The sequence below is a fragment of the Sorex araneus genome, chromosome 3 (assembly GCF_027595985.1).
Source record: "Sorex araneus isolate mSorAra2 chromosome 3, mSorAra2.pri, whole genome shotgun sequence".
Classification (NCBI taxonomy): Eukaryota; Metazoa; Chordata; class Mammalia; order Eulipotyphla; family Soricidae; genus Sorex; species Sorex araneus.
The window spans coordinates 236,439,262-236,466,359 of NC_073304.1; the positions used below are offsets into that span (position 1 = coordinate 236,439,262).

The 27,098-nt window shown below is 61.0% G+C and overlaps 1 protein-coding gene across 1 annotated transcript in view; it reads right to left on the reverse strand.

Moving 5' to 3' along the window:
* GRB2 (growth factor receptor bound protein 2) overlaps nt 1-27,098 on the reverse strand; it is a 44,691-nt gene that overhangs the window by 16,668 nt on the left and 925 nt on the right. Inside the window, exon 2 of the mRNA XM_055133279.1 lies at nt 17,985-18,178. Within this exon, the coding sequence (XP_054989254.1) occupies nt 17,985-18,062 (78 nt within the window). The 5' untranslated portion in view covers nt 18,063-18,178. The remainder of the gene's footprint in view (nt 1-17,984; nt 18,179-27,098) is intronic.

The following is a 27,098-nucleotide window of genomic DNA, read 5'->3' on the forward strand; positions in this document are numbered from 1 at the left end:
GTCCCTCCTGCCACGCAGGCGGTCGGGGCGAGAGGACCAGCGAGGCAGGGCGCAGCCCGCTCAGACACCCGGTCCACACGGACCCGGAACAAGTCCTGGCTTACAGCAGAACCGCGAAGACCCAGGCAGGGCCTGGCCTGTGGGGAGGACCGGCAAAGGAAGCCGACGGGGAGTTCAAAGGTCACGTCCTGCTCTCGAGGGACAGCAGCCAGGGTGGACCACTACTGGGGGGCGGGCACAGGGGAGGGACAGACGCCCGCCCTCCAGGCTGGCCTAGGCCCAGGCTCCGAGCTGACAGACGGGTTGCAGGCGCCCGCGGGGATGCCCGGCTCCCCGGAGAGCAGGCACGACTTTCTGGAATGAGGCAGGCCAGAATTTCTGGGCTACTTAAAAAAAGAACCGAGTCCGCCCCCCACCCCCAGCCCTCCCGGGAACATTTCAAGCCTTTTCGAGGCCCACACCCAGCAGTGCCTCGGGCCCCTCGCACCTGCCGGCCTCGGAAGGGCGGGTGGCAGCCTCAAGACACACCGTTTATAGCCGAGGCAGGAGGGAGGTTCCCACCTGGACCCCCTCTGTGGCTTGCTGCAAAGGTGAGCGCCAGGCCCCTCGGGACACGCACACGGGGAGTCGAGGCCCCTCTACAGTGTCTCGACCGTGAGCCGGTGCCACAGGGAGAGACCCCCTGCATCAGTGGGGGAGGAAGGAAGCTGGCGAGGCTGTCTGCGGCCCGAGGCTCCATCACGCCGGGACCCCTCAGGGACTTTGCGCTGCCTCCAGAACTGCTCACCCCGGGACTGGAGAGGTAGGATAGCCAAGGAGGGTGTTTGCCTGGCGCGCGGCTGGCCCAGGTTTGACCCCCGGGTCCCCGGAACAGCACCAGGAGTAATTCCTGAGCTCAGAGCCAGAAGTAACCCGAGCATCGGCGGGCGTGACCCCAAAAGCCCAAAAATAAAAAGATCCAAACAAACAAAGCCCCTCCGAGGAGCTGGCAGAATCCCGGCTCCCACCCACGGGCCCTGCCGCCCGGGGGCACCTTGCCTCCGGGGCTGTGTGGGGAACACAATGGCGTGTGGGCCACGCTGGAAAGGGCAGGACGGCCCCCCACCCCCAGTTGTCACCCAGTTGTTGGTGTGACAAAGCCTGACAGCCAAAGGAGCTACGGCAGGAGCCCGGCGCCCTGCGGGGGGGGGGGAGGGGGGGTGGAGAACCCCGTCTGGAGAGCAGACAGGAAGCGCGGCCGCGGGCCGGGAAGGACAGTCACCGGACACCACGCCCGGGCCCACGGGTGTCACGGGGCTGGCGTGTCTGTACGGGGGGAGATGCCGCACAGACCTCCTGGCTCCTGATGGGAGCCCCCCCCAGGGTAGCCGGCTGGGGGGAGTGGGGGCCAGTGCCCGCACACAGCCCCCCCCAGAGCCGCCTCCGGAAGCTGCCCCGGCCCAGGCGCCCAGCGCGCAGCCCAGGACGGGATGCGGCAGCAGGAAGGGGCGCCCCAGGGCAGCTGTCGGAACCCCCCGCTTGCTCTCACCCCATGGCACACACCTCCCCCTTACTCCTCCCCAGCCCACCAGCCACGGGGCCGGGAGCCCTCCTGCCCGCGCGAGCCCCAGGCCCCCAGACCCCCTTTCTCTCTGAGAGCCAAGCCTGAGCCGGGCCCCTCCTGGCCCGCTGCCCTGGCCCGCAGCTGGAGAGACACCTGCTCGGGCGCGGCCCTCCCCTGATGGGGGCCGGAACCCCACGGGCGGGGGACACCACAGGTGGTGGGGCCCGAGCGGGCAGTCAGGCTGGCCCACGATTCCGACTCAGCCCCCGCCCGGCAAGCATTCTCTGCCCAGGGTCTATTTTCTCTGGGGCTGCAGCGTGGGGGGTTATTCTGGGCTCTGAACGTGACAGACAGAGGCCTGTGGGGACAGGACGCTCTGGACCCAGGGACCCGCGGGCATACAGGGCAAACGGATGCCGAGTCCCGCCCCGGGGCGGCGTCCCGTCTGCACCCGGGCGAGCACTGCCGGACACCGCAGACTCCTCACGGGGTCGACTCGGAGTCAACCTCTGGCCTTCCGACATTAAAAAGCCTTTAACCGGGGCCGGAGCGGATAGGGCAGCGGGGAGGGTGTTTGTCTTGCATGCAGCTGACCTGGGTTCGATCTCCAGCACCCCACATGGTCCACGGGGCACTGCCAGGAGTAACTGAGTGCAGAGCCAGAGTCAGCCCTGAGCACTGCTGGGGTGTGGCAAAAAAAAAATTTGTTTTGTAACCATTGCTGGAAAGAGTATAGGGGTTAGGTGTCAAAAAACAAGAAAACTTGAGCTGTTGCCCATTTTCTAATGGCCCTGGAGATTAGATTTCATACGCGGGAGCTACAGTCAGCTGCCCCGCGGGTCAGTCTTCAGGGGAAGCAGGGCCGGGCCCTGGCGGGCGAGGCTGTCTGGACTCCCGGTATCTGGCACTCCTGAATCAAAGGCCCAAAACTCCGGCTGGCCGAGCACGGAGGCCAGAGCTAGCAACCACGCGCGCTCCCGCCTCCCCCACCCCCGCCCGCCAACCACCCTGCAGGGCGGCCGTGGGGGCCGCTGCCATTCTCACAGAGGTGGGAAGCTCAGGCCAACGGCCACTGAAGCCATCGACACGAACCCACCCTGGCACCCTCGATTCAGAAGCGCTGAGGCCTCCCCAGCCAGACTGAGGAACCCGAGTCCGGGAAACAGGCACCGCGCCAGAAGGGGTCCCCGAGCACCACGCCCTGTGGCCCCCACGCAGGAGCCGCACCGAGCAGTTCTTGGGGCGCCGCGCTTCACGGAGGAGCCGGCCCTGGCCGCACTGAGAGAGACGAGCCGCTGTGGGGGGGGCTGCCAAAGCCAGACTTCTCCAAACGGCCCCTGACCGCCCCTGCTGCCTTTCCTCTTTTTCTCACGCAGGCCGGCGTGGCACGCACGTCACTGCTGAGCGCCAAGCCCTGGGCTCGTGACCCTTTCTGAGAAATGCAACCCAGGGGACCAGAATGACAGCACCGCAGGGAGGGCGTCTGCCCTGCACGCGGCCCAGGATGGGTCCCTGAGCACTGCCAGAGTGAGTCCTGAGCGCAGAGCCAGGGGTAACCACCAGGTGTGGCCCCAAAGAGCAATATGGGGGAGCACTGCTGGGAACACCCTGGCTCCACGTTTACAATCAATCGTCAGCAGGGGTGGGGGTGGGGTCAAAGATCTTGGACCCCTGCAGTTAGGCAGCCCCCTATGGGGACCCACAGCTGAAATCGAGGGTCTGGACAGAGGTGAGAGAAACAGTCACCATGTCCTGGAGAGACACCGACAGGGAGGGGAGCCCCCTCCACGGTGGGGTCCCCAGAAGGTGGAAGAGAAGCACCTGGGGCTGCGCTGGGGGAGGGGTGGGCCTCGGGGCGGTGGCACGGGTCGCCCAGGCCTCCGAGGGAGCTTCTCACTATCTCACTCCCACTTCTCCTTTCCTCCGCTGCCCAGCCCGCATCTGATCAGGCATCAAGGCCTCGTCTGCGTGAGAGGCCCCTAAGCAGAACAAACACGAACAAGTCACAGGGACACGGGATGTTCACCCCCCGCTTGCCCCCCAACCGTGTGGGGCAAAGGAAACATCAGAAAATGCCCGCCAGGGGCGGAAGGGTTAAATCACCGGGGGACTCTGCAGCTGTGAGAAGTGGGTGGGCGCACTGGTGGGAACCACCCCCACCGCCCCGACCCACTGCAGACTCAGTGCCGGCCAGCCGCTCCCGCTGAACCCACCTGGCAGGGTCCCTCCCTGGCAGCCAGCACGTACCAGTCACGCGGGAGCAGCCCTAGGACATGGGGACGGGGAACTGGCTCAGGCTTGGCGTGGCCACAGCTCTGGCTGCGTGTGGTTCGGCAGCCCGGGGCCTCCCCACTCCCGCACCCCTTCTGCACCGGGGCCCTTCCTCCCTTGGACCCGTCCACCTGCCGCCAAACTGCTCCCTACTTGGGAACAAGATACGGGCGTGCAAATTGCGGAGGCCTGGGGGGGCTCGTGTGTGGCCCTCGCTCGGGGGCCAAGGCCTCCTGGTAGCTTCTGCTCCGGCTTACCGTTTCAAGGGCCACATATTTAATTCCATCCCCCACAATCTACTGCGGCGAGTTCTCTAATGACCCCCATTTCCCGCGGAGGGATTCTGGCACCAGGAGGTGAGGAGAGCTTGCCCGGGGCCCCTCGCCTGGCAGGCAGCCCCGGAGAGCCCGGATGCAGGGGCCTGTCTCTCGCTGCAGCTGGAGGGCTCCGAGGTCGCTGCGCCGATTAAGCCACAGGACAGTGACTCTGCGCCTGGGCCCACCTCGGAACGGGCACTCTGCCCTCGGCGGGGAGCTGTCGTCCCATGAGTACTCGGGATCCAAAACTATTCAGCTGCAGTACACAATTACCACATCCGGTTCGACCTCACTCTAAAGCCGCTAAATCAGTGTTTAATTAGAAGATATATTTCATGCCACCGCATTCATCACTTGGCTACAAATTGCACTGGGCAGGGGGGCTGGGATCCCCAGCAGGGTCCCTGGGGCTACTCTTGGCTTAGTCCCCGGGCTGGCCATGTGCTGCTGCTGGGGACAGAGGCCCTGTACACAGTGCTGGGGCTCAGACTCAGGGCCAGCCTGCTCCTAACCACTGAGCAACACTGCCAGTTCCTGTCTTCACTATAAAACATTTGGGGGGAGGGGGAGGTGGCGCTGTCTGGAGAGGGTCCAGTGGGGAGGGCATTTGTCCTGCACACAGCTGACTGGGCTCGATCCCTGGGACGCTGTACTGGCCCCTGAGCATCGCTGGGAGTCACTCCCGAGTGTGGAGCCAAGAGGAAGCCCTGAGCTCCTCTGGATGTGCCCAAAAAACAGACAAGTTTTTATATCGGGGGGGGGGGGCAGGGTGCTTATGGGGGCCCGGGGCCACTCTGCAGGACACGGGGCCCAGCCAGCCTGGGGCAAGCATGGGCCTGTCCTCAGATGTTCTCACGCCTCCCAGCGCGGGCCCAGAGGGGGGTCGGGGCCCGTGGCAGTTTCCCGTCCTGTCAGCTCCCGCTCGGGTGCCAGAGTCCAGGGTCCACGCAGCAGGCCACGGGACTGGAACCTCGCGACTGACAGCTAAACGTCCCGCACCGGCCAAACACGAGCGAAGCTGGGAACACTGACGGAACGCCAGGCCTGGGAGAGGGTCTGAGCACCGGGCCAGGAGCAGCGTGAGCACTGCAGGGGGACCCGTGTCCCCACCCAGGAGGCTGACAGCCGCAAGGTCTCAGATTCTGCCCTCTGCGGTGTCGTGGTCAGTCCCGAGCAAGAGCACGAGTGCTGCCCCGTGTCTCTCACGCCTGGCGGTCGCTGGCCCCAGCGCAGAGGCTCTGTCGGACCCTCTCCGGAAACGCCGAGCTCGGGAGCACTGTCCTCGGGCAAATACTGGCCCCGAGGAAACGCTCGGACCCATTTCCAAGACCACCGGCCCCTTCAGGTTTGTCTTTGCTGATGCTCCGGGGCCCCACCCGGCAGCGCCCAGGGAGTCGAGCCCGGGCTGGCACGCGAAGGCGAGCGCCCTCCCGCCGTGCTGCCCGCAGGCCCATCACCCTCGGGACTACACAAACTGACCAAATACAATCGCTTCCTGCAGCCATCCTGTTTCTGCGGTGCTATTAGCACCGCGCTTGGGGCAGAGAGACAGTCCAGCAGGCGGGCGCTCGCTCTGCACGCGGCTGGCTGGGCTGACTCCCAAACAGGCCGGTCTCCCGAGCCCGCCAGCAGGCAGCCCCGCGCACCAGGTGCAGCCTGGCCCTGAGAGAGAGACAGGGAGGCTGAGCAGACTGGCAGAGAGGAGAGGGCCGAGCGGACGGGCTGGAGAGACACCCAGGGCACCTGCCGGGACACCGACGCTCCCAGCGCTTGAGGACGACCCACCAAGCCTCCGGGCGACACTAAGTCCTGCTGAAGTTAGAACCCCGCCCCCCCCCCCAGCACGGCAGGACCCGCAAAGCCGCGAGGGGCAGAGTCCCCGAGCACACTGGGCACGCCCTCCCCCAACTCTGGGTCTCTGCCCCCCGCTGCCACTCTGGACTTGGCCACCCCAGCTCAAGTGCATGAGTCTGAGTTTCCAACATGACACTTTTGTGCCTGTTTGTCTTGCGCTCTGGGCCACACTAGGCAGTACTCAGGGCTCACTCCTGGCTATGTACTCAGGGATCATACCTGGCAGGTAGCGCGGGGGCACATGGGGTTCCGGAGGCCGAACTTGGGTGGGTCATGGGCAAGGCATGTGCCTTACCCACTGCATTAAATCTCCGGTCCAGTCAAAGTACTTTTTAAACCAAGGGCTGGGGAGGCAGCTGAAGGGGCAGGCAGGAAGCAGGGGTGGGGGCGTGCTGAGCTCCCCAGCACGGCAGGAGCCTGGGGTACCCCCAAGCACCACCAGGTGTGACTCATAAACAGAAGAACGAAATAAAAAATCAGGAACCTGTACCACTGGCACAGCACACTCGAGGGAGAAGCCAGCCAACGAGACCCCCAGACGGCGGCCAAGCCGCGAACCAGCACCAGCAGGAGCAACACTCCCCTCACGTGCAGAGAACGTTCTCCAGGAGACCATTTCCCGGGCCATAGCCAGGTTTCTATCAAATTAAAGAACTGAAACAAAACTGTAATCGGGAAGCCTGGTGGAATTTAACAAGAAACCAACAACAGAAGGAATGCTGGGGAGGGGCTTACAAATACAAGAGAACTAACAGTCCTGGACAGGCCGGGGCCGGTGCCTGCCTTGCACGTGGCCATCCGGATCCCATCCCCAGCTTGCCGAGAGTGACCTCTGAGCACAGAGCCAAGAGGAGCCTCTGAGCACCGTCAGGTGTGCTCCTGCCCGCAAAGAAGAAAAAGACAAAAACCAAAGTGGTCAAGAAAAAATAAAATGGAACAAGGGAAATTAGAAAATATTTGGAATAACTGAAATGAGTAAAAACAAACTCTGCATGCCCACATTCATGGGATCAATTAAAGCAGCTCAGAGAGAAATTTAGGGCTGCAAATATCTATTAACAGGAAAAATGTGGGGCCAAGCGTGAATACAGCGGGGAGGGCGCCTGCCTTGCACGTGGCTGGCCAGGTTCGATCCCGGCATCCCATCAGGTCCCCTGGCCCCCCCCCCGGAGCGATCCCTGCATGCAGAGCCAGGAGGAACCCCTGAGCACCAGCAGGTGTGGCCCAAAACCAAAAAATGGCGGGGGGGGAGAGAGTTTACTGTAGTGCTCGTGAAATTTAGACCGCAACTCTTTTGCAGGTGAAACAAGAATCATCTTGACTCGGGCTCCCTGAGAAGACGCGGAGGCAAGGCCTTCGGGGGCCGCTGTGTGGGGCGGCAGGCGCGGGGAGCGGGCGGTCCTCTCACACCTAGGCTGGAGACGCGGCAGACAACGGGAGCACAGGCGACTTTCCTGGTCAGTGGGAACCAAGCGCCGGCTCTTTCTGTGCCAGCGATCTAAATTTAGGAGGCCACGAAAGTCACGAGTCCCCCGGGAGACGCTCCAGCGACCTGCTTCCAGCACCGGTGGGGCCACTGTCACCGGCTCTCCCCGGCCCGAGGAGCGCAGGGCCGCCAACGCTCGGGAAGACCCACGCCAATCTCGGGCCAGAGCGGCTCTGATTCGGCTCAAGTGACTTGGAGAAAAGTCGTGATTATCAGGATTGTCCCCAACAGCCCAGCACAGGGACCCTTTGCAAGGTCACCAGGGTTGTGCCCAGGGAGAGAAGCTGTCACGCCATCGTGAGGGCCTGGGTAGAAGCCGAAAAGGGCAAGAACGGAGTATGTCTGGGGTCGAGGAGACGACTCGAGGGCTGGAGCACACACTTTGCATATGCAGAAACCCCAGGTTCAATGCTCTGAGCACTACTGAGAGTGACCTCTGAGCACTGATCCTGGAGTACCACCCTAAATACCACCACCTGTGTGACAAAAAAAAATTCAATGTACGTACAGGGGGTAGGGGTGTGTGTGTGTGTGTGTGTGTGTGTGTGTGTGTGTGTGTGTGTGTGTGTGTGTGTGTGTGTGTATGTGTGTACACATAAATACAAAACAGCAGGCAGGGCACTTACCCTGTTTACACCCAACCTGGGTTCAATCTCTGTCATCCCACAAGTACCGCCAGGAGTGAATTCTGAGCGCCGGGCTGGGAGTCAGCCCTGAGGACCCCGAGCGCGGCCCCCCAAACAGAAACAATTCCAACAGGCCGGCTCACTGGGACACTGGCACCTAGAAAGCTACTGCAGTGGGTGTTTCAAATTGCCTTTCTGCTCATGAAACGCATCTACGTTTACAAGCACACCCATTGTAGGGCCCAGAGATAAATCAATGGACTATTCAAACCACACGGTCCCCGAGCACACCAGGAGCCGGGAGGGGCTCCAGACGCAAAACATCCAGGCAGGCACGTCCGTCGCAGAAAGCAAAGGTCTCTCTGGTGCCGGCAACAGCAGGGAGACCCACTAGCCCCGGAAGCACTCGCTGGCCTCGGCTGTGAGGTCTCACGACTCAGCCCGTCCCAAAAGCGCCCACAGGGCTCCACCGCGACGTGCGTGAAGGAGCCACGTGACAAAGCCTCGTTTGTGTCCCGTCTTCCCCAAATCTGAGCTATGCTCCAAGACCGCCCTGCAGAAGGGACTCGCTTGGCCAGAATGACACCACACTCCAGCCCTGAACGCAAACCAAATTGCCCACTATCAAGGGGCCTTATCGCTCGGCCCGACCCTCACAGAGCAAGCCCCTGGCCCGAAGGGACAGCGCACAAAGGCTGTCCAGTCTTACAGGTGGGGAGACGAGACCCGCCTCTGCTCCACAGCCCGAGGAAACGTGCAGATGTGGCACGCTGGTCTCTGCTCAACGCACGCGGAGAGGAGGTCAGCGCTGTATGACCGTGCCAGCCTCTCCGAACCACGGCACAGCAATCTCCCTGCAGATCGGGATTATTAATAGTTACCGGGTGTTGAGCGATAAAGAGGGGCCGGCTGCAAAGCACGACACTGGGGCTGGAGAGAAAGCATGAGGGGCGACGGCTGGTGCCTTCCCTGCAGATGGCCGACCCCAATCCAACGCCCAACACCACACAGGGTCCCCTGAGCATGCCAGGGACGACCACCAAACAAGCAAACCAACGTAACCGCAAATGACATTCTAAAATGTAAAACTATTTTAAATAATTAGCAAAGCCATCATGCGAAATGGTGTCGCCAGGTGTAGCTTGAGTCCACCGCGACCGCGGCATCGAACCGTCCGCACCTGGGACAGAGCGTAGCATAGCGGGCAGGGTGCCAGCCTCGAAGGCGCCCACGCAGGTGCTCCCCCGCACCCCAAGGTCCGAGCCCAACCCGGAGGGATCCCTGAGCACAGAGTCAGGAGTAAGCCCTGCGCACTGCCAGCTACGGCCCAAGAGACAGACAGAAAATGCTCACATCACGACAAAGCTGAAGAGCAGAGACAATCCCGCCACAGCTGGCGCAGGAGTCTCCTGTGTTTTTGTATGGAAGCATGTGCAAGTGCCCGGGGGCCGACGGGCATGGGGTGCCGAGGCCTCCTGCAGGCAAGCCCTGCACTCGGGCCGGTTCGCAAAGTGGGGTCACAGCTGGTGGTGCCACCAGAACCAGGCGCAGCCTGACCTCTGGGCCACCAGCCGCCCTGCTTGGAGTGATGTTTAACATTCAGAGACAGTGCCGGGAGGGAGGAAGGTACTTTTCTGTCCACTGGGCCATCCCTGGTTCTAATTCCTGGGACCAGGTCGGGTCCCCTGAGACCCAGCGGGGGTCACATCTGAGCACAAAGCCAGGAATCATCCCTTAGCACCGGCAGGTGTGGCCCAACCTCCTCCCAAAGCAAACACGAAAACGGAGACTTAGAGGGATCACAGGCACCCTGTCCAACCCACAACAAACGCGAGCCAGGCCAGGGCAGTCTGCACCAGCGTTCGGGTGAGGGAACCACACAGGGGTCTCCGTGCCACCAGGGGTGGGGTGGGGGTCTTTCTGAGCACTGGAAAGTTCTCTGGAGGGTGTCAAGTGGGTTTGGATTTGTTGCTTTTACTTTTTTCTGAAGAGAAAAATAAAGTTTGGGTCCGTATCATCTACAGCAGCCAGGGGCGGAGAGAGCAGAGACAGGGACTGGTGTCCTCACCCAGGAAAGAAACCCGAGGGGCCGGAGCGACAGTACAGCAGGGAAGGCATTTGCCTTGCACCCGGCTGACCCGGGTTCGACTCCCAACATCCCATATGGTCCCCCGGAGCCCCTCAGCCCAGCCAGCAGCAGTGCCATCTCAGTGACCTCTCGGGGTAAGCTGCGGGGGCACATCCCTCTCTCCAGTCAGACCTGGGGCACCTCCGGGGCTGAGAAACATGGTCCCGAGGCCCAGGCACACCCAGCTGCGAGAAGCAAGCTCCGCCCCCACAGCACAGCCGGAGGGCCCCAGTGGTGCCCATGCCCGGCCGGCCTCGGGCTGCTGCTCCATTATCCCCAGACTGCGGCACCACTCCCGACCCCCCCCACTGTCCAGGCCTGCAACGACAGACCACGGCGGCCCTGTGGGCATTGGGCAAGGGCACCCTGAACCCCGGTCAGCACCCAGGGCCGCTCCTAGTCAGCGGCAGGGAGCAGCGGGGACCTCAGAAGCACAGGGCCCCCGGGACGGCCATCACGGCGCAATGAGGGGACAGACGGAGACCCGGAACTCAGGCCACTGCCTGAAAGGTCACGTCCTGAGCAGTGGTTAACGGCAGGGCTGCAGCTGGAGAGCCTAGTGGACAGCGGGGGCTGCGGAACTGCTCCGGCCCCAGATGCCAAGAGCAGGAGCTTCCGGGCAGGCACGGAGACAAGAGAAAAGGCATCAGCAGGGCACATGCGACACCCCAGGTTCCACCCCAGGGCTCAGCTCAGTGTGGCACTGCACACACACACGTGCGCGCACACATACACACACACACACATACACCCAGGCCGAACCCAGGCCGCACCATTGCGCGCGCACACACACACACACACACACGCGTGCCCAGGGTGAACAAAGGCCGCACCATGGCGAAGCACACGCGCTACCTCAAAGCTCCGTCACTGAGCTCCCGGCCGCACAGGGGTACACCCAGCAGTGCTCAGGGCGGCGGCATACAAGGCGGGTGCCCTGCCGGCCGCACTCTCTCTGGGCTGAGGCTGGACACCCCCGCTGAGGGCCTGAGGTCAGTGTGACGGGTCATGTGACTTCACGATGACCCCAGTTCAGCTGGGCTGGCACCCTCGTACCAAGGCGGTGTCCAGGATAACCTGGAAGAACAGGCAGCCCGCATGACTGCCTTCGGGGAGTCTCACTCGCACACACTGCGGGGCCCCCACACGGTCCCGATGATCCAGGTCAACCGTGACCCCAACGGAGTACCGAGACGCACACGCAGGCAGACTCACACTGCTCCTAGGACGCTGGCTATTTGGTTTGCTTCCTTTCGGGGACGTGCCTGGCAGGGCTCGGGGGGTTCCTCCTGGCTCTGTACTCAGGAACCGCTCCCTGCGGTGCTCGGGGGGCCATGCGGGAGTAACTGTGCAAGGCGAGTGCCCTCGCCAGCCTTCACGGCCCATCCCTGTTCAGCTGCTGGTCGTTAACTAGGCCTGAGCAGGCTCAGACCGTCAGAGGCGGGAAGCAGGGGGGCAGCCAGAGGGGGCTCCAGGGCCCGCAGGAGGTGGGAACAGGCACCCTGACACGAAGGGGGCTGACAACCGCCTGCTGATGAGGCCCGCAGAGGAACCCCTGCCCCCGTTTCACGGACAGGGGAGCAGAGCGCCAGAGACGGTGATGGGGAACCGGGCACCAGGAGAGGCGGGCCGGGAGCCACGGTCCTTGCTTACTGCCAACCCCACCGGTGTTCACAAGGAGGGCGACAACTGAGGAATGACCTGTCCAAAGGACTCACATTTTCTTCAAAATGTCATTTTGAGTCACTTTTTCTCTGGTGGGGGGGGGTGATACTTTTGGAACACATGCTGTGATGCTATGCTCAGGGGCTACTCCCGGCTCAGTGCTCGTGGACTCACTCCCGGTAGTGCTGGGAACAGGACCCAGGTCTGCCCTCTGGTCCTCAGAGTAACCCCTGAGCACTGCTGGGTGTGACCCAAAAAACAGGAAAAAAAAAAGTGAAAGGCAGCTCTGACCCTCAGCCGTTGAGGGGCCAAAAAAGTGTGAAAAAAGTGTGGAGGCAACTGGCAAGGGACCTGGAGGGGCGGCAGAGTTCAGTGGCTACACACACCCTCTGCCTTTGGGACACTGGGGTCCCCTCCTCAGGACCACAGTCCCCCAAGCCATGGTTACAGCCACCCCCCAAAAGAGAAATGGGCACGGCAGGCCCTAGACAGAGCGGCCCGTCACCTGTAACTTCCTAGGACCACCATCAGGGTAAAAACAGGCAGAAAATGGCAACTCCTCATTCAGAGACGTTACTGTTCCGTTTTTACAAAACCCACTCAACGGAGGCCAGGCAACGGCGTCCAGGCAACGGCGTGCAAGGAAGGCGTCAAGAGTCACCTGGAAGCCCCATCAGTGGGAGATCCTTCCCGTTAGTGCCTGTACCCCCGCTGGAGCAAGAGAGCACAGCAGGGAGGGCGTCTGCCTTGCACACCACCCCGGACTCGAACCCCGCACCTGTATGGCTCTCTGAGCACTGCCAGGAGTCAGCCCTGAGCATCATGGAGTGGGGCCCCCAAAGTCAAAAATAAGAGCAAGAAGATCTTTAGCCAGACTTCAGTGGATCGTGAAAAAGCCAAAATGGTTTTCACAATGGTCAAAAACATGGAATTTGGACACAAACTGGTCTGGACTTGAGCCCCGGCTGGTGAACCGGGCAAGTCCTCCAGCCGGGGGGCTGCAGCGTGCCTCGGGCAAACAGTCTCTCCCGACGGGGTGAGAGAACCAGCACGCTGGAGCCCCAGAGATACCAGCAGCCAGGATGGCCAGGAGGCCCAGCACCAAGCCTGGAGCCTGGGGGGGCGTGTAGCCCCAAAACAGAACAAAAAAACACACGTTCCATATAAAGCAGCATAGTAAGGGAGTAACAGATGGCCCGGAGCAGCCAATCTGCGAGCTGCTCCCAGAACTCAGCCTACCATGTTGGGGCGTGGGGGTGGGGCGGGGCTGGGGAGGAGGACGCGTGGGTGTGTGTGTTGGGGTGGGGGGTTGGAGCGCCATCTGCACGAGCCCCTCTCACGGACAGTACTGTAAATCACGGAGACTACTATCTCCCGCTATTCCCGGCTCGGGGCCACACTCAGGGTGCTCAGGGCACCCACGGGAAGCGGGGCCGGACCGCGCGACTGTCCCTTCCACCCCGCACCATTACTTCCCCTTCTGGGGGCGCAGAGCTGGCCCTCTCGGTCTCGTCTTGATTTGTGGCAAAGCCAGAAACCACCCGGGGCCTCAGACGTGCAAGGCAAGTGCCCTACTGGGAAGCTACGTGCCCGCCCTTCTGTATACTTCTTTTTAACTTGTTTGGGGGGTGGGCGGGTGAGAGGACCGTCAGGAGGGAAGCTGACACTGGTGCTGGGGCTGAAAACTCAGCCATGAGTAACTCTGAATCACGGCTTATTAAAAAAAGTCAAGACTCGTTTGAAAAACAAAAATCTTGTTGGAGGGGCTGGAGCGATAGCACAACAGGGAGGGCGTTTGCCTTGCACACAGCCAACCAGGGTTCGAATCCCAGCAACCCATATGGTCCCCCAGCCACGCCAGGAGTAATTCCTGAGTACAGAGCCAGGAGTAACCCCTGAGCATCGCTGGGTATGACCTCCCCCACCAAAAAAAAAAAATCTTGTTTGAGATCTGCTTAGCATCCTCAGAGAAGCACTGAAGGAGGGATCGGTGCCCCCTGGTCCTCAGTGGAGGGGTCAACCCGCACCATCCCGTGCGGGCAGGCAGGATGAACTCACTGCCTCTCCCTTCACACTCACAGGAAGGCAGACGAGGCCGTGACACCGACTGCGTGCCAGGGAGGTGAGTGAAGCAGCCCTGAGCTGCTGGTCTGATACCGGCAGACGGGTAGGAGGGACAGCCAAGGGTTAACAGTGAGCTGGCGGGAACAGCCACCCCAGGTCCTGTGGCACCCCGAAGCAGAGTCCAAAAAGGAGGTGACAGGGGCAGTCACTGCTGGGGCCGCCATACACAGGCTCCCAGGTGAGGTGACAAGACCCCAGAGGAAACGCTCTGATTCCCTGACTCATCGCTCGCCCCGGAGAGCCTGGCCCTCCGCCAGCCCCCAAAGGAGCCTTGCATAGGAACTGAACGTTCATTCTTGGCACCTATTTGGAAATGATCCACTGAGCTGACAGGGGAAAAAGGCAAGAAAGGCAAATGAACTACTTTGCTGAGAGAATTCAGTCATTCTTAGAAGATTAGACGCAATATTCTGGGTTTAGACAACAAGGCTGATAAGAACGCTTATCAATCGGCAAATTAATGCTTCCATAAATATCCTGATAGGATTTCAACATACCGAGTGTGAAGGGCTGGACAGAGAACAGCTGGCAGGGCCTCACACGCTGATCCGGGTTCTATCCCCGGAACCCCGTTTGGTCTAGGAGTAATCTGAGTGCAGCGGCAGGAGTAACCCCTGAGCACTGCCAGATGTGGCCCCAAACCAAAATAAATAAAGATAAAATACTGACAGTACAAGGTTAAGGCTAAAATACTGGGTGGGGGTGATGTGGACATAGAGAGACAGCAGAAGGCTAAAGCACTTGCCCTGCATGCAGCAGGCCCCAGTTCAATTCCTGGCACTACATATTGTCCTCCAAGTCCCCAAGTGAAAGGGTCACTCCTGAGTACGGCTCCCAGAAAAGGCGGGGCCGCAGGGTTACTGGGAACAGCTCAAAGCACGCGGGCGGAGCAGGGCCGCGCCAGAGCAGCACCCGCGGAGAGGGAAGGGGCTCCCAGACGCTCTGGGCAGGACAGCCTCTGCTCTGCAAGCACCGCGCTGGGTGGATCGCTGAACTGCCCGAAAACAGTCTTTAAAAAACATCAAAGGGCGCGGTGAGAAGCAGCCTGAGAAAGCCCTCCAGGAGACAGGCAGAATCCCAGCACTGATTTTGCTGTCACGCCAGGGTTCAAACCCGGGGCCCCGGGCATCAGAGCCCCTCTCCGAGACTGGCACAGGGTCACTGGGCTCCCCTGGGGCGCCCCCTCCCAGAGCCACTGCATGTCTCCAGAGGCTCCCCCCCACCTCGGTCCCTGTGTTCCTGTCCCCGAGGCCTGTCCTGGCCGTCCACACCCAGCCCTCCGGTCCAGGCGCCACCTGCCACCTGCACGGCCGTCTCCAGTGTTAGCTCAGCCCGGCCGCAGCCCGTCCCATCACAATCCAGCCCAAGCCCGCTACCCGCTCCGGCCGGCCGGGCCGCCCCGTCTCCACACCGGGGGTCTCAGGGCCCAGGGAGAGCGAGCAAGCGCCTTCCAAGAGGGACAGCAGGAGTCCCCAGGAGGTGGGGACGCAGAAGCCCGAGACGGCAGTGGCCACAGAGATCATCGCCCAGGGGAAGAATCCTAGCCCCAGCCTGCCCTGCAAGAGTGGAGAAACTGAGGCTCACCTCAGACGAAAGGGCTGGACTCCAAGAGCAGAGTAACTCTGTCCATTTCTAGGCCTGGAGCCCCAAAACAGGGAGATGAAACAAGGGCAGAGAGAAGGAAGCCTGGAGGGCTTCCCGGCGTGACCAGGAGGCAGTGTGCAGGGAGGGGAGTGCCCGAAGCTGGCAGCGGGGAAGGTGCACGCCGCCAGGGGTGGGCCGGGCAATGCTGCACCTGAGCATCAGCCTCGAATCCAGCGTTCAATACCGCAGGCAGTTTCCCGAACGGACAGAGAGAGCACGGCAGGGAGACCGCTGGCCTTGCACACAGCTGACCCGGGTTCGATCCCTGCCACCCCATTCAGAGCCCCCCAAGCACAGAGCCAGTGGTAAGCCCCGAGCACCCGGCGTGTTGCCCCCAACAACAACAAAGGAAAAGCAAGGGTCCCGAGTCACGAGGGCCCACCTCACGACGCAGCAGCCTCCCCCCAGCCCCCCCACGTACTGAAGTCGTCAAACCGAATCAAAGCCACGCAAGTAAGAGTCATGAGGGAAACCTGGAGGCTTTGTTCCTCCTACCAGCAGCGCTCAGGGCCCGAGCCTGTCCCTCCACGGCGCTGGGAGACAAAGGGCGACCACTGCAGGCCACGCTTTCCTTTTTGGAGCACAGCCACGCGACCACTAACAAACAGCTAATGGCCACCATTCAACAGCAATAATGGCCCCATGACCTCATCCGCCAGCCAGCTACCAAATGGGAAGGGACCGAACACACAGATTTTTCTCTCGCCTAAGAAAACCTGACAGGGTGGGGGCTATGATTCACCCCCCCCCAGAAGGGTAGACAGGACCACTGCTTCTAATTACAAAACCGGACAAAAGGGTCTACACGTGTGACAGTTTTAGCAGGGAAATTAACAGAACATGTTACAGACAGGGCGTGTGCCTTGCACGCAGCGAACCCTGACACCCCTGAGGGTCTCCAGAGCCCTGACAGGAGTGATCCCTGAGCACAGAGCCAGGAGTCAGCCCTGAGCACTGCTGGGTGTGACCCCACAAACACACAAGATAAAAACCACCAGTTCTGTCCAGGTCTCGGATAAACACCAGTGACAACAGGTACCGTTCTTGAAGAAGTATGTTTAAAACAGACCTCAAACCCCTAGTGTCAGCTTAGTTTACTGATGAAGGGCTAAGCATGCGATAGGATAAACAGAACAAGATAAGACACGAAGCTCCCGAAAAAATTTCTTGGGGAGTCTCCGTTTCCCTGAAACGGACGAGGCTCCTGAGTGGGGTTCCCGTGTCACAGGGGGAAGCTTTCAAGCTCCAAGCTCGGGCAGCGGCAGTCAGCTGGGGTCCTCACAGAGCCCAAGCACGTGTCCCCCTGAATCTAGGCACACGCGGCCTGCTTCCCGACAAGCGGGAGCCTCTGAGGACGTGCACAGGGAAACGCCAACCCATCGGCGGCTTGGTGAAGATGGCCCGGGTTTTCTCGTGCCTGCGGGGCTCTTCAGCCGCACCTCCTGCGAGCACGACCTGCAGGCGGGCTGCGCAGGGACCTCGGGCACCACCGCTCCACCCTGGCCGCGGGAGGCGTGAGTCAAGACTCGCCCTCCGACACAGTCCTGCCCAACTCCACGGTCTTCCTCCCCACAAACTACTCCTCACCTCCTCAGGGCAATCAACGGCAACTCCCAGCAGCCAGACCAGGCTGGGGCAGGGGCAGGAGGGATGCCAGAACCCGGGGTGCGGGGCAGGTGCCCACACTTCCCCGCAGGCCTTCCCATTCGGGGCTGCCGCTACTCGGTAACACCCACCGCGGGAAAGTCAATCACACAATTGAGAGGGCACGCTGCCCCGGTCGACTGGGCCGACGGCTAATTAGCCCGGGCGGCGGAGGGCAGGCGGGGGGCAGGCGGGGGGGCAGTGGGCCTCACCGGGTTCCCGGCGTGGGGGCTCTTGTCTGCACCAAAGGCTCCCATGCCGGGTCAGCGCCCCTCAAGCGCCTCTCCAGAAACCGCGAACGCACGTGGAACAGCAGGCTGGCGCGTTCCGGGGGCCCAGCCCTCGCCAAAGGGCGAAAATACGCCGAGGTCCCTTCTTCCCGCGCGCTGTCACCGACTCAGGACCCCGACTCAGGACCCCTCCCCACGGGCAGAGCCGCTCGCGTCCCACCCGGGCCGGCGCCCCGCGCGAGCGCGGAACCATGCGAGGACCCTCGGGAGGCGAGGGCGAGCCTGCGCGCTCCTGCAGGGAGACGCCGGCCTCCAGAGGAAGCCCCCGCGGGCCCCGGGCCCACCCGCCGGACGCCCCCCAGCAGCGGCGGGATCAACAGGCGCGCGGGCGGCGCCACACAAAGGCAGCGGCGCGCACGCCCCCGCCCACCCCCGGCGCCCCCGCGGCTTACCTTGAGGATGTCCCCGCGCTTGAAGCTGAGCTCGTCGTCCGCCGTGGCTTTGAAGTCATACTTGGCGATGGCTTCCATCCTGCGCGCCGCGCGGGGCCCGCAGCCCGAGGCGGGGGGAAGGGCGGCTTCCCTGCACTAGCGGCCCGGCGCGCCCCGGGGACCGGCTCCGGCGCTCCAGGACACACAATGCCAGCCTGGATCGGAAGAGCGAGCGTTGAGAGACGCGGCCGGGATCGGCGGCAGCCCCGCCCCGCCCTGCCGCGGCCCCAGCCCCCACGCCCCACGCCCCCCGGCCCGCCGGCTCGGCCCGCCTCCCTCCCCGCAGGCAGGAGCCCGGCGCCCGCTTCCGCTCCGGGCCCGGCCCCGGAGACCGACGGCCCCGCGGGCCAATGGCAGCGGCCGCCCCGCCCCCGCCCCGCACTTCCTCTTCCGGCGCGCGGCGGCGTGCAGGAACCGGCGGCGGCCGCGCTCAGCCTCCGCCTTTCCTCCCCGCTGGCTCACACGCCTCCCGGGGGACGGCAGCCCCCGCTCTTCCACTAAACGGGCCCCTCTCCCCGGCCTTATCTGCGCCCCCCGGAAACGCCGGCGCCGCTCTGGAGAGCACGCAGGGCTGCCTCCCCCCTGCAGCGCACGGCCAGTGCGGGGCTCCCGCTGGGGCAGGCTGGCGCAGGCTCTGGGACCCCCTTCCTTGCAGCCGGCCCCAGGAGGGCCGTCCAAGGGTCAGCGTTCCAAATCGCGTTCCTGCGTGATCTCTGCCTCGCCGGAGGAGGTCTGATGGACACGGGAAAGGCGCGGCAGAGCCAACAGGTGGACCGTTCCTGGGCCATAACAAGCAGGAGGGTAGCGGAGCAGGTGAAGATGGAGGGAGGCGAGACTCAGGAGACAGGACAGAGCCACCGGGAAGGAGGCCGGCGACAGCGCGAAGGCCAGCACCGCGGCAGCCAACCGCCTGGAGCGAACCTGGCGCACGAGCACTGTCCTCAGGCCACCCTGGGCCACCCCGGAACCAGCGGGCAGGGCGCCGGCTTCAGTCTCTGGCGCTCCCAGAGCCCACCAGCAGGGAGCCGTGAGCGCAGAAGCCAAGCCCTGGGCACTATCAGAGTATCAGAGTTAGTGTCAGGAGCATTTGCTTCTTACACGTCCCTAAACATCCCTCCCCGCGGGGCCGAGGTGCGAGCCTTGTCCCTGGCTAACCCCAGCTCAATCTGCATAGGGACGGTCCCCTCAGCACTGAACTCCTGCACACCACAGATGTGACTTCTACCTCCACCCCCACCAAGAAACGAAACAAGAAACCTCCTTTACTTACACTCTCTGGAGTTACTCTTTGGGGGCCACACCCTGCAGTGCTCGAGACTTAGTCCTGGCTCTGGCCTCAGCGATCCTCAGGGACCATACACGGTGCCAAAATTTGAACTCAGGCTGGCGCCTGTCTGGCAAGCACCCCACCCTCTACTAGGGCTCACTCACCCTGGCCCGGGAGTTACTCTCCCCCCCGCCCCCCTCCCGCTTTTTGGGTCACACTTGGCGATGCTCAGCACTCAGGAATTACCCCTGGCGGTGTGACGGTGCTCTGGGGACCATACGGGATGCTGGGGATGCTGTGATTTGAACTCGGGTCGGCCATGTGCAAGGCTAACGCCCTACCCACTGTGCTATCACTCCAGCCCCTACTTTTGCTTTTCTAAGAAAACTACGAGAAAGCAGTTCCTCCACCCACCCCAACAAGCAATCATTCCCCCCCTTTTTAAAGCTTTATCTTTGTATTTACTTAAAATTTCCAAATAATACACTTCTACTTGTGTCCTAATTTCTTCCAGCCATTATCTAGCACCTGAGAGATGAGCCCAAGCATTCCCCTTTGCCAACTGTCCAGGTTCCCAGGAACAGCAGATTCAGCCTGATTTATGCAATGCATCACACCACACAGCCGCTCCAATTCAGCCCTTCCCTGGGCCCCAGCACCAGCAACTGTGCCACCCCGCATCTATTTTTAAATGTTCACAAATGCTCCGAGATCTCTGCTACCCACTGGGAGCCTTGTCCATTCCAGGACCCCCCAGATCCCTGGTCTGCAGTCGCTATGATCAGTGAGGTCTACAAAATGATTGGCAGAATCTTAAAAAACAAAAAAACCAAGAGCGACATTTCTGAAAAACAATCCAGAAGTCCCAAACACTCACTGACAAGGTCCACAGCAGGGACCGGCATTTGCTGTGTCACTCCCAACTGTGACAACTGCTCCCAACACCTGCTGAGGCCATCAGGGACCCCTCCCCCACGTTTCCTAGGGATCCTGTCAAAGACAACAGGCCTAGCGACGGGCTTCCCCTCTACATCAAAAACATAAACGGAAGAAGCACTAGGACATGCATCAAAAATATAAACAGAAGTGCCGGGACAGCAGGGAGCACTCCGTTCGCCGTGACGCGGACAGCCGGGGTTCGGTCTCTGGCATCCCACCAGGTCCCCAAGCCCCAACACAAGTGATCCCCGAGCAAAGCCCCAGGAATAAACCTGGGCACTGCCGGCTGTGGTCCAAAAACGAAAACCAGAAATGCTAACCCGACACACATTCGAACATGGGTACAGCACATCCAGACGACCATAATAAAAAGTAAGTCCGTGTATTTTTTCAAGGGGAGGGAGGATTTCATGACACAGTGAGACTTCATTTGAGAGAAATACCACAAGCGCAATCTGTACTTCTGGAGCCAAATCAAATCGATCATCCCAACAGAAGTCGGAAGAAAACTCGGCGAGGTGGGGCTGTCAGCCCCTTCACCGGACAGTTCACACTGGGAAGGTAGGAGCAAGGGCGAGAAAGTCGCCACCCCTCCGTAACTCTACACAGAACCCTGAGGGCAGGTCCGCTGTCTGGGTTTTGGTTTTTGGGTTTTTGTTGTTTTTTTTTTGCTTTTTGGGTCACAACCAGGCGATGTTCAGGGGTTACTCCTGGCTCTGCACTCAGGAATTACTCCTGGTGGTGCTTGGGGGACCATATGGGATGCCGGGGATCGAACCCGGGTCGGCTGCGTGCAAGGCAAACGCCCTCCCCGCTGTGCTATCGCTCCGGCCCCAGGTTTTTGGTTTTTGAGTTGCCACCGCTCTTCCTTTGTGAAAGAAGGGCCAAGAGTGCAGCTACCCGGCTTCCACACTGCAGCACACCCCCGGGCACTGTACCCTGAGACAGTCTGTCTGCTAAGGGAATTGCTACGCTGCGGTCTTCTTCCTTCCGACCCCCTTCCTCCCCCAAGACACAAAAACCAAAACGTAGTCGAGCACAGCACTAGACTGGCTGCCCCTAAAGGGAAGCGGGCGCAAGAACCCCAAGGCTTACCAGCTATGGTTTTTAAAAAACCCCAGTTTTCTAGTCTATGAAATGGGAATAATGAGGGGTGCGCCCCCACAATCTGGGGTGTGCAAGCCGGAAGCCCAGGTTTGAGTCCAGCACCACTTACGTGGTACCCCAACACTGCTGCTGGGTGTGGCCCCCAACTACCTACTGAATATCAGGTAACACAGAGAATAGCCATAAAGAGCTCTTACGGGCTGAAGCAAAGTCCAGTGGGGAGGGCAGTGGCCTTGTGCTCGGACAACCTGGTTCATTCCTGCCCCCCCCATGCGTTCCCCAGCCCACCAGGAATGATCTAAGCTCATAGCCCTGAGCATAGCCTGTTGTGACTTTTTTGGTTATGGTTTGGTTTGGGGCCATATCTGGTGATGCTCAAAGGTTACTCTTGGTTTTGCACCCAAGAATTACTCCTGGCAGTGCTGGGGGGGAGGCGGAGGGAACCACGGGTTGGGACCATATGCGGTGCCGGGGATAGAACCCGGGTCGGCCACAAGCAAGGCAAGCACCTTACACACTGTCCTATGGCTCTGGCCCTCCATTAGTAACTGTAAAACACGTGCCCCGGAGCCAGCGAGCTACTCTGCCTCCAGACGATGGCACTGAAGCCGTGATATAAATACAACACGCCGCACGGACCAACATTCCAGAGCACAGAGAAGAACATCCTGCTAAAGCACCCAGCGACAGAGGGCCAGGCTCTTGAAACACACACCGCCAGGGCCAGAGATAGCACCGTGGGGAGGGCGCTGGCCTTCGAGGCAGCCCTCGGATCTGATACCTCTGATCCTCAGCTCACACATGGTCCCCTGAGACCACCAGGAGGGACTGGATCTGAGGGCAGAGCAGGAGGGAGCCCTGAGCGTCGCCAGGCATCGCCCAAACAAACAAAAAGCAAATTAAAAATCAAACTGCAGGGGCTGGAGCAATAGCACAGCGGGGAGGGCGTTTGCCTTGCACATGGCCGACCCGGGTTTGATTCCCAGCATCCCATATGGTCCCCTGAGCACCGCCAGGAGTAATTCCTGAGTGCAGAGCCAGGAGTACCCCCTGTGCATCGCCGGGTGTGACCCAAAAAGCAAAAACAAAAAAAAATCAGACTGCAGAGAGGGGCTGGAGAGTGCACAGGGGTCAACCCCACCTCAATGCTCCGGCACTGCTGGGTGTGGCAAAAAAAAAAAACACTGCAGAGCTCCAGAACACAGGGCCACCCAACCACCATGGGGTCCAGGCCCCCCCAAAGCAGAAAAGGTCCAGGATCTAGAACGGGGGTGAGGGGTGCAAGCTCTGCTTCCTCCCGACCACGCGCTCAGCCGGCACTGCCTCCCCACGCGCACGGTCTGCTGGCCGGCCGAGGGCCCTCGGTGCCCCTGGGTCCCCGGGGGCCCCTCTCCCTGGTAGAGGAGAGCTGTGGAGAAAACAGTTGATGCCGTTTCCATGAAGCAAAATCACACATGTGGACGTGTGCTACGGGGCAAACACAACCATGGGAACTTGCCTTTCGTTCAGTTGGCTTTGGGGGGCAGGGGCCACATCTGGTGGGCTTCGGGGCTTACTCTGGCTCTGTGCTCAGGGATGACTCCTGGCGGGCCACGGGGCGCTATGGAGTGCCAGGGATGGAAAGCAGTTGGCCACTTGCAAGGTCAGGGCACACCCGCGGCACGTCACTCAGGCGCCGCAGGCCGATGATTTAATCCCATGAAAATCCGTGATTCCGTGGGAATCACCGGACTCTGACAGGTTGGTCTGCTGCGCGCCACCCGGCAGGGCTTCGGGGGCAATGTGGAGCCAGGATGCCGGTCACTGCCACGCTGCAGTCAGACAGGTGCCTTAGCCTCGCTACTCTCCCTCGGGCCCCTTTGTTCCTGGGGTGCCAGAAAGTCTCTGCAGACCTCCCGCATACAAGGCATACGCTGGGGCTCATCTCCGGAACCCCGTCAGTCTCGTCCGAAATATGGCTGGGGGCAAGGGACACACCTGGTAGTGCTCAGGTCTTACTCCTGGCTCAGTGCTCAGGCGTCACTCCTGCTGGTGCTCCAGGAGCCATACGCAGCGCTGGGGATAGGACCCAGGCCAGACTCGCAAAGGAGCGCCTTCTCCACCGCACTCGCTCTCTGGCCTGGGCAGCTTTCAAATCTCAGTACATTTACCGTCTGTCTCTTGTGGGCTACCCCCTGTGTGCCAGAGTAACGGGAGACAAACGGGTGACACAAATACTGTTCCAAAGAGGGGGAAGCAAACATGTGGATGGTTCACAATCGTTTCTCTCTGGAAGCAAGAGCACACTTCTGCTCTATACGCTACACTTTAACTGTAGTTTCTCTGTTTTTACCGTAAGCAAGGTAGCAAGGTTCTCTGCCACCCATACAGTTCCGCGGTCACCCATGGCCTGGAAACACTCAACAGTAAGACGCGCTTCTCTGGGGAGAGGCACGCCTGGTACTGCTCTGGGCTCACTCCTAGCTCTGCGCTCAGGGATCAATCCTGGTGGGCTTGGGGAACTGCAATGGGTGCCCGAGATCAAACCTGGGTTGGCTGCAGGCAAGTCAAATGCGCTACCCACTGGACTATCACTCTGGCCCTCAACAGTAGGACATTCTTATGGAAGCCCCTAGGTTCGATTCCTGAAACCAATAAAAAAAAGTAAAACATACACCCCTATTTCCTGGCCAGACGGTGCAGGAGGCTGACTCCCTGCATGCAGCCCGCCGGGTGAGTCCAGAGCGCGGCAGACGGCGCCTGAGCGGGGCCAGGAGCAGCCCCTGAGGCTCCCAGCACCGAGCAAGGCGCCGAGCCTCCAACACACACAAAGGCACTCTGAAGCCCCTTTTACAGAACGCTTCAACAGTCTCGCTGTAGTTTGGGTTTTGGTCCCACCCTACAGTGCTCAGGACTCAGCCCTGGCTCTGTCCTCAGGTCCTCAGGGAGACCCTCTGGGGTGACCCTCCAGGCTGGCCACGTGCAAGGCGAGCACCTCACCCGCTGCACGGCTGCCCCGGCAGCTGTGCTTCACTGTCCACCTGCTGCTCTACCTGATTTACAAACTGAATCCAGGGCAGGCTCGGCCGGCTGCAGAGCTCCAGCCGGGATTCGCCCCCCCGGCGCTGCCAACAGGCAAATGTTCCCCCCAGGTAGCCCCAGGTTTATACAGGGCGCACTACAGTAGGTGGGGGCTTGGGAAGAAGCGCCCTCATGGGGGCAAACACAAGACCAGTCGTGCTGATGCCCCGCAGTGAGACCCGGAGTCCCTCACTCCAGAGCCCGAGTCAGTCTCCTGAAGAACACGCACGCAGATCAACGGATAGACTCACTCTGAGACAGCGCCTCAGCCCCGGCCTCCGGCATAAAAAGCTCAGGGCACCCCCTTCTCAACCCCCCAACTGAGACCAGGAGGACTGTACAGCTACGTTCCCCAGAGTCAGGGGCACTCGTGCGCCCAGGGGTTAAGGAACCTGTATTGTAGCGGGCAGATCCCTGGCGCTGCACGGTCTAGGGACCACCCGGAGCAGCCCCCGGCAAACCCAAAGCCCTCCCCCAATTAAACTGCTCCAAATCACAGTCCTAACGTGTTCAAACACTTACACGTATGAAAAATCAATCATGTCTAAAGACATTTAGTCTAGTATGTTTTTAAGTATTTACTTACTTAAGGGAGGGGGTTCGGGGCGGAGGCCGCCCTCCTCAGCAGTGCTGGGGGCCCAGGGGTCACGTCCAGCAATACTCAGCCAAACGGTCTAATGCCAGGGCTGGGGGGTGGTACTGGGGACCAACAGCAATGCTCAGGGGGCGACGTGGAGTCAGGGACTAGACTGACCACTAGCCCCCCACCCCCACCCCCGCCCAGCCTGTGCTGTCTCCCAGGCCCTAAATAGGTACAGAAAGTGGAACACTTGCCTCAAAGGTACCCAGAGCCCCGCCTCCTGTGGGGTGCTCCTGGGGTTCTGCCCAGTGGTCCCCCCACCAAAATTTGCATGAGATTCTTTCAAGTCAGACATGCTAGGCTTGGAAGAATCACTGCCCTGCAATTTAGGGGGGAAAAAAATGCTTCTATCCCCTGCTCACTTTCCATCACAAATGACCCACGCCAGGCTTTTGCATGAAATGGAAATGATGGACCAGAGAGGTGGCAGTGCCAGGGCTAAGGTGCTTCCCTGCTCACAGCAGGAGCCCTGGGCACTGAGCTAACCCTAGGAAACAAAAGCACTGCCAGGTGGGGCCCCCAAAACAAAAGTCAACTCTGACTCCGGGGCCCCCACTGACTACCCAGCAGTGCCAGAAAGTCCTGCTGAGTGAAGCCAGCAGCTGTGGCCTCCCTCCCCACACGGGGGTCTACGCAGAACTCCCCAAGACCCCCGGCTCTGCCGCTGCAGGGGCTGGCGGAGTGCGAGCAGGTCCCCACTGTGATTGATAACTGCGGGCACTGAGCCAGAGCGACTCCGAACAACTCATCTGAACGACTCCGGGTGTGATTCAAAACAAAACAGCCAGCAGCAACCTGAGAAGAATCTGCACGCAAAACCCAGCAACCCCTCGGATCAGAATTCACTCGCAGAAGGATCCCGCCTCAAGTTCCTTTCATCTGTTTTCACCGGGGGGCACACCTGGCAGTGCTCAGGAATTTCTCCGGGAGGTGCACAGGGGACCACACCGGGCATCAGGGGTCCACCCGGGTCAGCAGCACATCAGGCAGAAGCCCCTCCCCCTGCGCCAGTGCCCCAGCCCTGCCGCAAGCGTTTCTAGACTTGCTTTCACTATCTAGGAAAGGCGACTGCAAGAAAAATCTTTCCTTGACTTGGGGCTTCAGAAAATTTTGAACCAGGGAAGGAGCACTGAAATAAAGTTACTTCTTGGGGCTACAGAGACAGCGCAGCTGGTAAACTGCTGGCCTGGCATGTGGCAAGCCCAGGTTCCTCCCTGGCACCTCAAATGCCCCCAGAGCCCTGCCAGAAGTGAGCGCAGCGCCAGGAGCAAGCCCAGAGCACAGCCGGGAGTGACCCCAAACCAAAAAGAAATATTTCTATTTCTATTTAAAAAACAATGACTAACGGCATTATACACATGGGTCCTAAGAAATGTATAGAGACACTATTGAGACAAACGGCAGTGAGAGCCTCCTAAGGAGTAAGTCCGTTGACTCTCACGGGACAATCTTCATCAAGGTTCGTGCAATTCCCTGAAGTTTTGGACTTTAGTTGCACTGTAACACAGGCCTCCCCGTTGGATTTTAATTTTGTAACATTCATCACTTCCAAAAGTCATAAAAGTCTGAGCCTCCCAAAATAACCTGATGTCCCCTGCTGATAGGAGAGACACCCCGGAGGGGGACGTGGGACGGGGGACGGGGGGAGGGGGGGGCCAGGCATAGCAAGAACAACATCAGCAAGTGGCCTGTGACCCAGCGACAGGCAGGACCCCGACAGGCAGGACCCCGGGTGGGGCGGCCCCCGCTGCAGCCAGCCCTGCCCCTGTCCCCCACCCCCGCCCCCGGCCCGCGGGCCCATCTGGCTGCCTCAAGGAACACACTGGACGCGGACGGACCATCGGGGCAAGAGGGTGTCTTCCGGGGACCCAAAACGGGATCCCTACAGGAACCAGAAAACGACCCGTACCGAACAGCAAGAAACCGCAGCTGGCCCGTAAGGCGAAAGGTCCAGGTCCGGTTCCACCCGGCACCACCTGACCCGGGAGCACCAGGTCCGGGGAGCACTTGGTGTAGCCCCCAGCCACCCCCGACACACACACAGACACACACGCAGGCACAC